The sequence below is a fragment of the Tiliqua scincoides genome, chromosome 4 (genome assembly GCF_035046505.1).
Source record: "Tiliqua scincoides isolate rTilSci1 chromosome 4, rTilSci1.hap2, whole genome shotgun sequence".
Taxonomy (NCBI): Eukaryota; Metazoa; Chordata; class Lepidosauria; order Squamata; family Scincidae; genus Tiliqua; species Tiliqua scincoides.
In genome coordinates this window covers 112030735-112045169 of record NC_089824.1, presented here as the reverse complement: position 1 = coordinate 112045169, position 14435 = coordinate 112030735, and the positions used below count along the sequence as shown (strand labels likewise).

General features: G+C 44.4%; 1 protein-coding gene and 1 non-coding gene across 4 annotated transcripts in view; both read left to right on the top strand.

The window, feature by feature from the left end:
* The window catches only part of COP1 (COP1 E3 ubiquitin ligase), a 192349-nt gene that overhangs the window by 171272 nt on the left and 6642 nt on the right, over positions 1 to 14435 (top strand). Inside the window, exon 19 of one of the 3 annotated variants that reach the window (XM_066623835.1) lies at positions 629 to 703. The exons of the other annotated variants lie outside the window; for them this stretch is intronic. Coding sequence (XP_066479932.1) covers positions 629 to 673 — 45 coding nt within the window. The 3' untranslated portion in view covers positions 674 to 703. Of the gene's footprint in view, positions 1 to 628; positions 704 to 14435 lie in introns of those variants that run through there. 3 annotated transcript variants of the gene reach the window in all.
* On the top strand, positions 1794 to 1918 carry LOC136650658 (small Cajal body-specific RNA 3). The gene has a single exon (XR_010794473.1). It is a non-coding gene; the product is annotated as a small Cajal body-specific RNA 3 (non-coding RNA).

Sequence of the window (14435 nt, the reverse complement as noted above, 5' to 3'; positions counted from 1 at the left end):
CTACACAACTGTCTTGGGAGTAGGCTTGCTTTCCAGTTTATCTGTTGATGTTAGGGAGAAAAAAATAGAATTGGTGTTCTGTTTCACAATATTGCTATTACTGTGCCATAACAAGTTGGACTGTAAGCAAAAGCAACTTGTAAAAAATCAGGGTTGTCACTAAAAGGAAAAAAAATTATGTGCTTGATGGGGGAACTTCTGATATGTGGAAATGCTGAGGTTGTTCAAATATGAGGCTGCCTTATAATGAGTCAGGCCATTGATCCTTTTAGCTTAGTCTTACACTGACTTACAAGGGTTCTCAAATCTGTACCACTGAGTTGTGCCCCTCCCCCTTCCTAATGACCATATGTGTTGGATCTCATGGTTTTTCATGCATGAAAAATAAAATGTTGGGTTTGGCCCAAACTTACTTACAGAAGTGCCTTCTATTCACAAAAAAAAGCTGATACAGGTAAAGTTATAAATTTTGATCCAAATTTTGAGCCAACTCAACAGGTGCTGTATGCACAATCTTATTTACTGTGTTACTTCTAAAAGATGCAGGGATTGTCTGTGACTTATAATTGCTGTTATAACATTAGGTGGGTGAGATGCAAATGATAAATGTTCTGTTTTTCGAGCACAGGCTACAGGAGTTTTTGGATACTTTCCAAAGAGTCCAAGTATCTAGCTGTTGTTGGAGAGTGCAAAGTCTTCCTGGAGGCTCCAGGGCTAAAGGAGGTATGGCAGAGTCTTTCAGTGGTTGAGGAAGAAATTATTTAACTCTGCACAACTTGGCAGCAATCAAGTCTCTCCCTATTGCTGCATTTCTCTTGTTTAATTTCTCCACCTTCTATTATATGTCGTTTTTGATATTAGGGTTGAGTACCTAAACCAGCATCTGTGATATTAAGAAATTATAATCCCATTCTTCCCATTCTGTTGATGTTGGATGGCATTCAAGCAATATATTAACATTCACTCGGGCTCATAACACAGTCAGTACTTTTGTAATTTAAGCATCATAACTTCTCTGGGATGACTTTTTAGAATTTGGTGTGCTAGATCATAGAAATCTACTTTTTTACTTGTAAACAGACTTACAGCCCAATCCTGTGTATGTCGTCTCAGAGGTAACTCCCATTATAGTCAATGAGGCTTACACCAGGTAAGTGTGAGTAGGATTGCAGCTTTAGGCTGCCTACACTCTTACCTGGAAGTAAGTTCCACGGAATTCAGTGGGTTTTGCCTCTGAATAGACATGCCTAGGATTGTACTGTACAGGTCTTTTCAAATGGTATTTTTCAAAAGGAGACATGTTTGGCACAAACTTAGAGCCATATTGTGCACACCTCTCTAAAGCAGGCTTGCCTCAGTAGATCCATTGTAAGAAGGGATGCCTCTTAAAATAGTAGAAAATAGGATTCAGAGGTGGCATGGGAGGCTAAGAAAAATGCCATTTCCCTCCTTAAAAAATTTGTCTGACCAGAATTTTGTGTAATGGGCAGTTTCTAGTCAGAGGATAGTTAGAAGATACTCAAGATAAATTTAGCAAAACAATCTGGCATTAAACAAGCTTTTCCTAAATTACTTGTCAAAGACTTCTTATAGAGGGTAGTTGGGTGGGGGTATATTGAATATTTTTCTAACTAACACTTCTGACCTGGATTAAACTTGCCTCCTTAATTAATTTTCCTTCTGTCTTTATTTATATTCATTAACATGTTCAAAATTTGAGATGTGATACTGCTAGGAGCTTGGAATGAAAAGGGGGACAAATAAAGGGGTTCTTAATAATGGATCTTACTAAAACTGGAAGCTGTTTGAAACTTCAGTGTAGGCAAATTAATTCTCTTTTGTCTGCACTTTCAGCCTTCCTAGAGTAAAATGAAGGACTGTCTGGTTTTAAAAAGCCAAGTGAGCTCCTTCATACATTTTCAAAATCTATGCACAAGTCACTGTGTCACAGTCTGGTCTATAATTATGAGATGACACTGAGGAGAGCAGAACCAGACAAATATTGCTCAGGTAATGTTTGGATATAAGTTTTAAAAAACAAACAAGCCCATTGCATGAGCTTTGCTACGGGGAGGAATCTTCAGGAGTCACACTGTTTAAGCTAACAGCCTAGAACAGCATTGTCTCTTTGGTTGATAGACCTAGATACTCAGAAGTTTTGGCTCTAAATATTCATCTAAAATGGTTCCTAATGTTTCTTACTATGAAATAAGAATTAATAGATTCCTAACCATATATTGCAGAACTTTCTACAAGCCACGGGTAGCCTTGCAGAGAGCTCCAGGGGGCTCTCCGCATCCCCAGACCCCAGCAGCAGATAAGGCATGTTTTTTTAAAAAAAGCCCCCTCTTCCCCCATAGCAGTGTAATCCTGAGGATTGCATCACTGCCATTTTTTCTCACCCCTGAAAAGACTTACCTTCTGACTCAAAGAGAATTTGAGAATCAGTGCGCTAGTATACTTGAGGACTCCACTATTTAAGAGTCAGCTTAATGCTGAGGGAAACAGGATGTGGTACTTGCAAGGCAGACTTCTGTCCTGGTGCTGCATCCTGACCAGATCAGTTTGTTGTGTCATGGGTATCTGGGGAAAGGTAGCCAAAGGGTCTCAAGATATGCCCTTTCCTGTCTCTTCTAATTTCTCTTTACCTTGTTACTGCATCTTCTAATCGATGTTGCTAAATCTGGTAATGGAGATGATTGTGCAGGTTCTAAATTGCCTTAACCTTGGCGTTAATATTTTGTTGTTAAATTTCAGGTCCATCATGTCAATAAATCAGTTATATGTGCATATTTAATTATCTAATCAGTAAAAATAATACTTCATATTCTTACAGTATGTTTTATCAGAGGGGCTGAGGAAGTGCAGTGAATTTCAGCTGTGTCAAGGGCTTCACTCTGTTAGTTGAGTAATATTTGGGCTTCATAGATCAGCAAACTGAGCCACTGTTGCTGTTGACTTGCCCTAAGTCAGTGTCACTAGCAAAAATAGCAAAAAAGTCCTGGAGTTTTCCCAGAGAGCTGCAATGGATATTTGTGGAAAGATATATTTATGTAACTTCTACCCAGCCTTTCCACAAAGGGGCACCCAAGGCAGCCTACAGCACAATGAAAGAAATAAATATAGCAGCTCAGTGAAATGATAAAAGTGAAAAGTAGTAGCATAAATAAAACAAAGCAGCAGCATTAAATACGAATTAAAACAGCAAATAAGCTGTGGTAAGATAATGCAGCACAAGCCAAGGGAATAAAAGTAATCATATTACTACAAGTGCTTATAAGCAGCTGCAAAGATTAGCAGACACCCCTCCCAAAAAAAGAAAACACCCTTCACATTACCCACATATCCCCCATGTAACACTGTTAAAAAAATGTCCCCCAAAAATGTTTTTAAATTTGCTCGAAAATTCCAGGAAGGTCACAGATCTCAGTTCAAGAGGGAGGGCCTTCCATAATTGTAGTACCACCACAGAGAAGGCTCTACCTCTGGTTACCACCCCCTGCTTCAGTCTACAGCAGCACATGTAGGATTCCCCTCAGAATACCTCGGGGAGTAGGCCAGTATATATGGAAGAAGACAGTCCCTCAGATACCCTAGTCCCAAGCTGTAATGGGCTTATCCTTTCACTTAAGTGTCCATTGTGCACTGTGCACCCTCTCCGCCCCTAGACTCCCTCAAAGGGTCAAACACATACCTTTTCAGTAGAGCCTGCATTCCAACCACACAAACCTTAAGTCTTCTCACACTTCACCACAACTCTCAATTACCACTCCTCACTTCACTATCAGCTCCCTTCCTAAAAACTCTTCCTACATTCCCATACCCTCCTATACAAACCATTCTTGACCCTCTCTCACAGAGGTTAAGGTCACCACACACTCCTTGGCCTCCCTCTCACAAAGGCCAACGTAAATCCACCCCCCAATCCTTCTCACAAACTAACTCCCAACTGTACCTCCAGAACTATCTGTTATGGTTCTCTGTGCTGGCATGATTCCTCCCTATATGTCCTACCTCTGTCCCAATAAACAGTGCACAAGGGAGAAGGGCTGGCAGTTGATGATCCAAAGGGCTTCAAACTGCACAGGCCCACAAACCTCATGAGTTGTCTAGCCTTATAGTTCTTTAATCCGTTGGGCAAAGAGCCATGGGCAGAGACCTGACAAATGAGCCCTGCTCCTCTCACCTTTTACTCCAGGCCAGGTGGACAGAGTTGAGTGCAGTTGTGCTGCGGGGGAGGGGGGGTGTGGGTGGGTGTCAAGGAGACACAGCTTTTCATCATCTGCGTCTCCCTGATTGTATGTGGGAGAGAGACAGTCAACTTCTCCTTGCCCCACAGCAGCCATGCTCTCCCCCAGCTGTCTCCAACTGAGAGCCTGCTGTTTCCTCTCCAGCACTTCCCCCCAACAAAGGCCTGATGTACCTATGGGGGAAGATATGGCACTAGCTGAAAAAAGTAGGAGTTCCAGACAGGAGGAAAGACGATTAGAGAGGTTTTCTGTTCATGCCACATTAATGTGGTTCTTGGGTCACTTGTAAGGTGCTAACACAGTAATTTTAATCTTGAATGGGATCTTGAAACCCTGCTGAACAGGAAATACCTCTTCAGGCAGTAATGGGAAACCTTTACAATTTGCTTTTTAAAATAGATTCTTCCCATTTCATTATTATTTCAACATGAACATACCAAGGGGGGGAACAGTGCTCAGGCATAACAGGAGAGGCCCACATCTTAACTGTTCTAAATTTTCAGTTCCCATTCTAGTTGGAAACATATCTGCTTTGCTCCACCTGAAGGTTGTCTGACATCTACAAGTTTTAGAAGCTTTGGGGTAGCCTAACATAAATGATTTAATTCCCCACATGGCTTGAAATGTTTCTGAATTACAAAGGAGCTGGAGGCTTACATTTTGAAACACATATGCAGTAATACTTTCTCTCTGAGAACTCAGGAAGTACTGTGTAGTGAGAGGTAGCAGTATACAACTGGGTCTCAGGGTAAGGAAAATCCAACATGAAGGTTTTGAAATAAATGGGCTGGTTAAATTTCTGACAAAAAAAAAAAAGTCTAACTAGAATGTAGGGTTTGAAGTGCCCCCAGCCAAAGCAAGAACAATACAGTTCTGAGTAGTGCAAAAAGCAAAAAAAAAACAAAAAAAAAACAACCATGTTGGCAAAGACCACTTGCACTCAATAACAGAACCAGATGGCAGCTCTGGGGATGCCTTGTCACAACCCTGAGGGTCTGAAGTAGCAATGAGTGGGTTGAAAATAGCATTGTGCAGAAGCTTCAGAGCATCAGCAGCCTCACTACCAATGGGCAGAGGAACTGGCTACCTCTGATCTAGCCAGTGGCGTCGCTAGGGGGTGCGGGTCACACAAGGTGATGCGCTGGGGGGTGACGCGCTAACATTGCGGCTTTAGGAGCTTCCCTGTCATGCCATACACCGTTGGATGCGGAATGTCTAGCAGAGTGCAGTGCAAAAACCCAGAGTGAAAACGCTCCTTTCCTTCAAAAGTTATGGCCAAAAAACCAGAAAGAAAAAATGAATGGATCCCTATGGAAAGTGAAAATGAGCTGTATTGCGTATTTACTCGCGAGTAGCCAAACTTACCATAGTCTGTCTGAAAGGGCAGGCTGTGAGGAATCCAATGACACCAGAATGGTCCTGATCCAATGAATGCAGCTCCCCCCAAAACCTGAGAAGGTCCCTCCCTCCCAGCTGCAAGTCTATTGAGCCCAAAACGAAGCCACGTGACCACGTTTACTTGCAAGTAGGCGAACTTGCCTTAGTCCATCAGAAAGGGCGGGCTGAGAGGACTCCAAGGATGTCAGAATGGTCCTGATCCAATGAATGCAGTCCCCAAAAACACAAAAGCAAGGAGGTCCCTTCCTCCCAGCTGCAGTCTATTGAGCCCTAAGGAAAGCGAAGCAGCCTCACAGTTGCGTTTACTCACGAGTAGGCAGATGTACCTTGGCTGTTGATCAAGCCAGGCAAAGGGGAATGTCCCAAGAATGGTCCCAATCTGATGGAACTGGAGCGCAACAAATGCTCCAGAAGGCAGCCCCTTTCTCCCCCCCCCCCCACTAAGTAGGACAAAAAAGAGACTTGAACTGGTATGGGGCATGTTTTCTGTTTTGCACTTGTAAAGCCAGGTGGGTCTTTATCTTGATACGCCTGAAATAGAAGAACTTTAAACTGGGCATTGGGGAGGGCTGGAAATCTCACTGATGTTTTTTGGGGGGTTGTTATTGTAGGCAGACTACAGAGTAAGCTCCATTGACCACTTACTTCTGAGTAGACATGCATAGGCTTGAGCTCACAGGCTGCAATCCTACCCACACTTTCCTGAGAGTAAGCCCCATTGACCACTATGGGACTTACTTCAGAGTAGATATGCATAGGCTTCGGCTCACAGGCTGCAATTCTACCCACACTTTCCTGAGAGTAAGCCCTATTGACCACTATGGGACTTACTTCAGAGTAGACATGCATAGGATTGGGCTCATAGGCTGCAATCCTACCTGCACTTTCCTGAGAGTAAGCCCCATTGACCATAATAGGACTTACTTCAGAGTAGATTCACTTGGTGGAACAGGACTGGCTCCCCCTTATTTAATTATTTCTTTTAATTTAATTATTTATAATTATTTATTTTAATTTGCTTGATGATGTCACTTCTGGCCATGACATCACTTCCAATGGGTCCTGGACAGACCGTCATTCTAAAAAGTGGGTCCCAGTGCTAAAAGTTTGAGAACTGCTGCAATAAGGTGTTAGTAAGTTGACATGGAGGGTGTGTGCGTGTGACTCTACAAGTTTTCAAAATCACTAAAATCAGAATTTGGTGGACTAATACCATCATGTTATATATCAATCAATGCGTAATTTCAAGCAGAATGCAATGAAACAAATCACATTGAAATATCTGTGTTCTAACAAAAGGTACAGCCAAAAAACCAGTGGGGGTGGGGCGATGGTACATCACCATGCCCACCACCTGGGGTGTTGCCCCGTCCACTGCATGGGGTGAGGTGCAGGCCTCCCGCACCGGGTGACACAAATCCTAGTGAAGCCACTGGATCTAGCTATACTTAAGGTATTTAAGGATGGGCCCAAGAAGATTGCCCTGGCAGTGGCCTTCCTGGCTGACTCTTCTCCAGACATCCTGTAGTTCAGCGGTCTGGTATATAGAACCATAGGGGAAGGTTCCTCTTTCTTGAATCTTTATCTGCTGCAGGGCGTGGTGTTGGAATTCTGTGAAATTCATCATATTCCTCTCATTTGTCCTTGGAGGTAATTTCCAGGGCAGCAACATGGTCCTCTGCCTTCATCAAACATAAGAAAATTGTTATTTTGAAAGCCTTTGAAGATGTGGCCTGTGGCAGATGGGTGCTGCAGGGGGTTCTGGGACCTTGAATTGGTCAGCTACACCTGGACCTGCCCTGGTGTTTTATGGCTCATGTATACCCCAAAAGATTAGGAATGCCAAATCTACCTCTACCAGAGGAAATGGGAATTTCTTACTGTAAATTCCTGTTCTGGGGAGAGGAAGGAAATTATTCTACCCGCCAGGTTCCAGGTTGGACAGCTAGCTCTTCTGGATTAATAGGCTTCACGTGGGCTGAAAGTTAGGGCTCCCTGGGAAGTCTCTGCTGTTCTGGATGCTGTTCTGGATGTTTGGTATCTCCTCCCAGAGACTATTCCATATTTTGTTACTTGTTTCTGTTGATGACTGTGTGTCTGGGAGCAGAGCATGGTGTCTGTCTTTCTAGCTTTCCAGGCCACTCTGGGGGTTGGGTGCCTCTCAGCAAGAGGAGGAGTTTTCAAGCTTGCTGACTCTGCCTCCTGGTAGTGAGAGGGGCATTCCCAAAGGATTAGGAATCCCCACTTTCTTTCCCCAAAACAGGAATTTACAGTAAGAAATTCCCATTTTCTTGAGTGCTTAGTATCACAGAACAGACCTTTAGATGAATTTCTTTAGTTTCACTGTGAGTTGGTCTTTGTATTGGCAACCTTCAGTCTCGAAAGACTATGGTATCGCGCTCTGAAAGGTGGTTCTGGCACAGCGTCTAGTGTGGCTGAAAAGGCCAATCCAGGAGTGACAATCCCTTCCACACCGGGAGCAAGTGCAGTCTGTCCCTGGTCTGTCTCCCTGGCTATGGGCCTTCCTTCTTTGCCTCTTAGCCTCAGACTGTTGGCAAAGTGTCTCTTCAAACTGGGAAAGGCCATGCTGCACAGCCTGCCTCCAAGCGGGCCGCTCAGAGGCCAGGGTTTCCCACTTGTTGAGGTCCATCCCTAAGGCCTTCAGATCCCTCTTGCAGATGTCCTTGTATCGCAGCTGTGGTCTACCTGTAGGGCGCTTTCCTTGCACGAGTTCTCCATAGAGGAGATCCTTTGGGATCCGGCCATCATCCATTCTCACGACATGACCAAGCCAACGCAGGCGTCTCTGTTTCAGCAGTGAATACATGCTAGGGATTCCAGCACGTTCCAGGACTGTGTTGTTTGGAACTTTGTCCTGCCAGGTGATGCCGAGGATGCGTCGGAGGCAGCGCATGTGGAAAGCGCTCAGTTTCCTCTCCTGTTGTGAGCGAAGAGTCCATGACTCGCTGCAGTACAGAAGTGTACTCAGGACGCAAGCTCTGTAGACCTGGATCTTGGTATGTTCCGTCAGCTTCTTGTTGGACCAGACTCTCTTTGTGAGTCTGGAAAACGTGGTAGCTGCTTTACCGATGCGCTTGTTTAGCTCGGTATCGAGAGAATGAGTGTCGGAGATCCCGTGTTGTGCCGACGCCGTATGGCGAAGTTGGAGTGTCCTCTCCAGTGCGCGAAGCCTGGGTAAAGAAGGTATGGAGGATAGGCTGTTACCCATGCAGCAAATCCCCCCTCTCCACGTCGCTGGAATGGTCCAATGGAAAGGCAGAAGCCAATACGGTTGGTTCCAGCGGCGTCGCAGGAGTTGCCAGAACATGACTGTGTTCAGCCATGAACTGCCTAAGGGACTCCGGCTCCTGATTTTGCCTCGAGGTTGACTCCTGAAGCCTTTTCCAGAACTGGATGTAGCCACAAGGCAGTGGAGGTTTGAGGTCAGAGTTTCCTTCTCTTAGATGAGCTGCCTTCCTAGGCTGACGAGTCCCATCTACCCGGTGGCTGTTTAGTCGCCTCTTACGACAAGTACAGCCAAACTGAGGGCCTATTCTTAGCCCCCAGCCCCCAGGGTCTTGGCCCCAGAGTTGGTCTTAGACCCAGTCTAAATTGTGCTCACTTTGTGGTGAAGTGATCATTCACAAGATTCTTTGGATTGTTTTGCTATGGTATCAAGTGCAATTTCCTTAGTGTTTTGGCTCCAAATACTCAGGGGATTACTTTGTGTTGGTATTGTTAGACTGGGTTTCAGTGGTTCAGCCTGAGAGAAGCAGTGTATGAATCAAACTCAGAAGTAACACTTCACTGGGGCTGACTAGAGACTTGCAGACAAAGATCTGGTTCAGTTTGAACAACAGTCCCATCTGTGGAATTTATCATATTTCTCTCAATCACATAGACTCTGTGTCACTGGTGTCCTGCTCCCATGCAACCAGTTGAAGAATTTCAGTTGATTACAATCTGACTTGATTAAAAGTAAATATATTTTGCCTGTTACCAGAAAGTCAATGTAGATGCCTTTTTGAAAGATTGAAGTTCTAATAAACAAAAGCTACCATTCATTGTCAAATGGGAAGAACTGTTATTCTTTTTACAGTAATACATGTTAACATATGACCAGGAACATCTGGGAAAGAAATCCCAGCTTTCCCCTTGCAAAATAGAACACATTTTGGGTAACCTAGCCTGCTGTTTCTAACTCTTTGTACCACGTATCTTGTTGGATGAAAAAGATGGCTCTAGAGACATAAAGATCTGAGCAAGGATTTTCACTTAACTATCACAATCAAAAAATAAGTGCCATTGTTTCATTTCCCATGTGTACATGTACAAACACACACACACACATGGCAAAGACCAAAATGATTGTCCTATAGATTAATATCTTCAATTCTTCACTAATATCCATAGAACATATATTGCAAGGAGGAGACATCTCTGCTCAGCATGTTAATAATTGTGCCCATGAAAGGTAATGGTTTCTCCCTTTACTGATACGGTTCCATTTGATGGCTGTATGGGATTAATGCCAATACTATTAGGGACCTTAGTTCTTGTTGCACATAATAAAAACCTTTTTACAATTTTTTTTGAAAGAATAGTTTATTTTTACAAAGTGAATGAATGCTTTTAAACAGATTTCTGAAAGAGGAAAGTGTTATGCATGAAAATACTGGTACTTGTACCACTTGGTTATATTTGTTAACTTTGACAATTCCTTGGCTATCAGCAGGTTTCAGTGTTGATAAGGATGTCAGATAGGGCTCCAGGTCTGCTAATGCTTTGCTGTTTTCTGAGAGCAGCATATTGCTGCATTTCTACTGGGGGAAAATGGCAACCATCGACTCAGGGCCATGAATATGAAAGTTAAATATTAGCTATTTATAGAGAACATTTGAATGTTTGCTGTACTGTTTTGTGGCTTGTTCAAAATAAGTGCTTTGAGGAAAATCACTAAGAAGGCTTGAAAGCCAATACTAATGACAGCATTTTTAAAAAATGCACATCTAGATACAAATCTCAGAGAACCTGGGAACAATTGTGAGTTCCTCAAGCAAAAGCAGTGCTAAATAGCATAATTAAGAGACTAAGGAGGGTATTCTCAATCCTTGGAATTTGTTTCTCCCAACAAGAGGAGGTAGGGCCAATTTTCAAGTTAACTCATCTGCTAAGGTTGGTCTCCCAACCTTTGATGGGTCCTGCTGTGGGACAGTGAAGTGGGGTCTATGCCTGTCTCTTCAGAGCCAACTCTGTCTTGCTCCATGCCCCCCATTCTTCACTTCTTTTCTCTTCCCCCACCCTTTTCTTCTTGACATGTTGTAGAAGGAGCATGAGCAACCTCACAGGAGCAAGATGGCGTTCTGGGGGCATCCATGCCTATCATACACACTCAGACCATCTTCCCCTCCCAAATAACTCAGCCTGGGAAATGTCAACGTTCCTGGCAAAGCAGAAATAGTCATACTGTGGCATTCAGCACATGACTTAAGAGTACCTGCCTGATCATTTTTGGCTCTCCTTGGCACAGTCTTCTTCCCCAGGCCAGTTGAGGCAGGTGCCAGCACTGTTTTCCAGCTGTGTGAGCAAATATACCTACAGTCAGCTCCCCCATGATCATGCTTGCCTGTATTTCTGCTTCTAACTGCACCTTCTTGGGCAGGACAAAAGAAAGGAAATTCCAGGAGAGTTATAGTGACAAGCACTTTACCTGCTTCTCTAGGCTGTCTCCACTCTGCTTGACTCTTTGCATTGGGCTGGACAGGCAGGGTTGTTTGTAATGCAGATGAGCCAGCGAATGACAGTGCCTTCCCCTCATCAATTAGGAGGTAGTAAACAGAGAGAGGACTGCAATTCAGAAGCAGCGGCCTCAGCAGACTCGCTCTACTGCAAAAGTCAGAGTGGATTCTCCTGAAGCCAAGAAAGAAGATGCCAGTGGATGCAAACAAGTCCTTCCCAGTTCTCCTTAACTTTTCAAGGCAATAAGTGCACCTCGGCTTCATATGTGTCATAAGAGGGGTTGGTATAAGAGTGTCTCGGGAACAGACAGTATGAAGGAACATGTAAAATCAAGTCCCTATCAGGATGTCCAGATAAAAATACTATAAGGGGCAAAGGAAGAAAATACAAGAGCCAATCTGTGGTCACTTTGGCCATGGGTGCCACAGAAAATAGGTGCAGGTCTCTTAATTACCTCATCCACCGTTAGATCTCTCAAAAGTAGTGCTACATCTAGCGCTAATAATATAGTGCCCCCAAGCCCCATCTTAGAGAGACATCCAAAAGGATATGATTGATGGTATTGAATGTTGCTGAAAGGTCAAGCAGAGCCACCAGGAACATACCTTCCCCCCCCCCCATCAACTCATGGCACAGATTTACAGAAACTCATGGCACAGAAACTGGCTCAGTTTCAAAACCAGGCTTGAAGCCAGTTTGTAGATTGAGAAGAAACATATAATAAGTCTCATTCCAGAATCCCTGGCTGAGTCACCACTATGCATTTCAGCACCTTGCTCCCAAGTGATGAATTTGAGACTACCTGGAAAGTATTCTGTGTGCTGGGGAACAACAACAGTTTTTATAGATCTGGCAAGCTTTCGCTTTTTCCATTGCTGGATATGTTCCTAAAAATTCTTTTATTCAAGCAGGTATTCATTGAGGGCTCAATCCTAATGAGTGCACAGTGGCAGTAAGCCAGCAACTTGCAAACATGCTATAGGGCACGTTTGCAGGCCCGGATAGTGCTGGGGGACCACCAGGTAGCAGAAAGGTAGGTGGGAGCATGGAGGAAGGCGGGGAGAAGTGTTCTGGGGTGGGGGAGGCAGAGGGAGGGCAGGGAGGAGAAGTGCCGGGGGGTGGGAGCAGAGTGGGGGGGGGAGGTGGGATCAGTCGAGCTTCACTCCACTGGATCCTGAGCCTCCATGTTGGGCTGACTGCCCGACACAGAGGACCTATGCTAACCCTGGAGTTGTCATAGAATTGAGTAGCCTCATTGCAGGGCTATTCACTTTAGCCGGGGGAAGGGGACAAAAGTCCCCTTCTCCCGAGGAGGCAGTGGCAGCTGCCTGGGGCATGCTGAACGCATGCCGGACGCATGCCTGGGGCATGCTGCATGCATGCATGCATGCTGGATGCTGCAGCAGCCATTTTCAGTGCCGCTGCAGCCCTGCACACTGGGCAGCTCAGGACTGGGCTGCCTGTTCTGTGCAACTCTAGCTGCTTTTTTATTGTTATTGCTATTACTGTTTTCAGAAATATTTGAAATTTTTTAAAATTTTTATTGCATGTTGGTGCTCAAAATCAAGGTTAAAATAGTTAGTTGGCAACCTTCAGTCTCGAAAGACTATGGTATCGCGCTCTGAATGGTGGTTCTGGCACAGCGTCTAGTGTGGCTGAAAAGGCCGATTCGAGAGTGACAGTCCCTTCCACACTGGGAGCAAGTGCAGTTTGTCCCTGGTCTGTAGCTGCCCAATGAGATGCAATGATCTCTCCCACCATTGGAAACAGCCCCTGGCGTCACGCTCTACGCCAATTGAGCGAAGACTTATAACCGGTAAACTGCTGCTTCCCGTGTTGTGCTGATGCCATATGGCGAAGTTGGAGTGTCCTCTCCAGTGCGCGAAGCCTGGGTAAAGAAGGTATGAAGGATAGGCTGTTACCCATGCAGCAAATCCCCCCCTCCACGTCGCTGGAATGGTCTAATGGAAAGGCAGAAGCCAATACGGTTGGTTCCAGCGGTGTCGCAGGAGTTGCCAGAACGTGACTGTGTTCAGCCATGAACTGCCTCAGGGACTCTGGCTCCTGATTTTGCCTCGAGGTTGACTCCTGAAGCCTTTTCCACAACTGGATGTAGCCACAAGGCAGTGGAGGTTTGAGGTCAGAGTTTCCTTCTCTTAGATGAGCTGCCTTCCCAGGCTGATGAGTCCCATCTACCCGCTAAATAACCCAATTTAGATGTGAATTTAACACTGGTCAGCTCTAAGAATTATAAATGGGTTAAAATGAAATAGTAATGTGCATACGTGTACTTACTAGTTTGTCAATTGGATTCAGGAATTATTTGATTTTGTAGCTGCTATTGGCATGGATAAGCAAATCCACTGCAGTCAAGTCCAAAGAAATGGCTAGGGTGTCATGTGCCCTCTAACCCTGACTCAGTTCTGCATACATGAAATATCCACCAACAAATTCTGTCCCAGAAGGGAATTACACAACTTTTAGACAAAGTACAACAGCAACAAGGTCCTTTACTGTGGTGGTTTGTACTGGATGGTATAGATGCTAGTAGTGGAATAGATGTGGAGAGTCTTCATATTTCATATCATTTTATAAGAGCTTTTTGATTATTCTACAAGTTGACCACTTTCTTTTTAAAGACAGAAAATTGAAAACAATGCTGCACTACTCCTTTTTGTGTGAAAACACCTCCATTACTCCACAACGTACCCATATACTGTATATTAGTTGTATTCATAATGTTCATTTTTCATCGTACTGTCAATTTTCTTTATATGCGAATTCACTATCTATGAATTCACTTATTTGCGAGGGGCAGAATTGTCACCTGCCTCTCGTTATCTGTGAATTTATTCTCGTTATCCACGTGTGCTGGTGCTGCATCAAACAGGCATTGGTATTGGCCCATGGAGAATTGTTTGTGTCCACTTCCAGACTTGCCCCACCATCTTGGGGATCCCAGCTGAATTTGCACTACACTGGTAATGATAAAATACTGATGATGAGAGGTCTCTGGAAGGCTATCTGAGGGCTGCTGTGAGGTTGGGG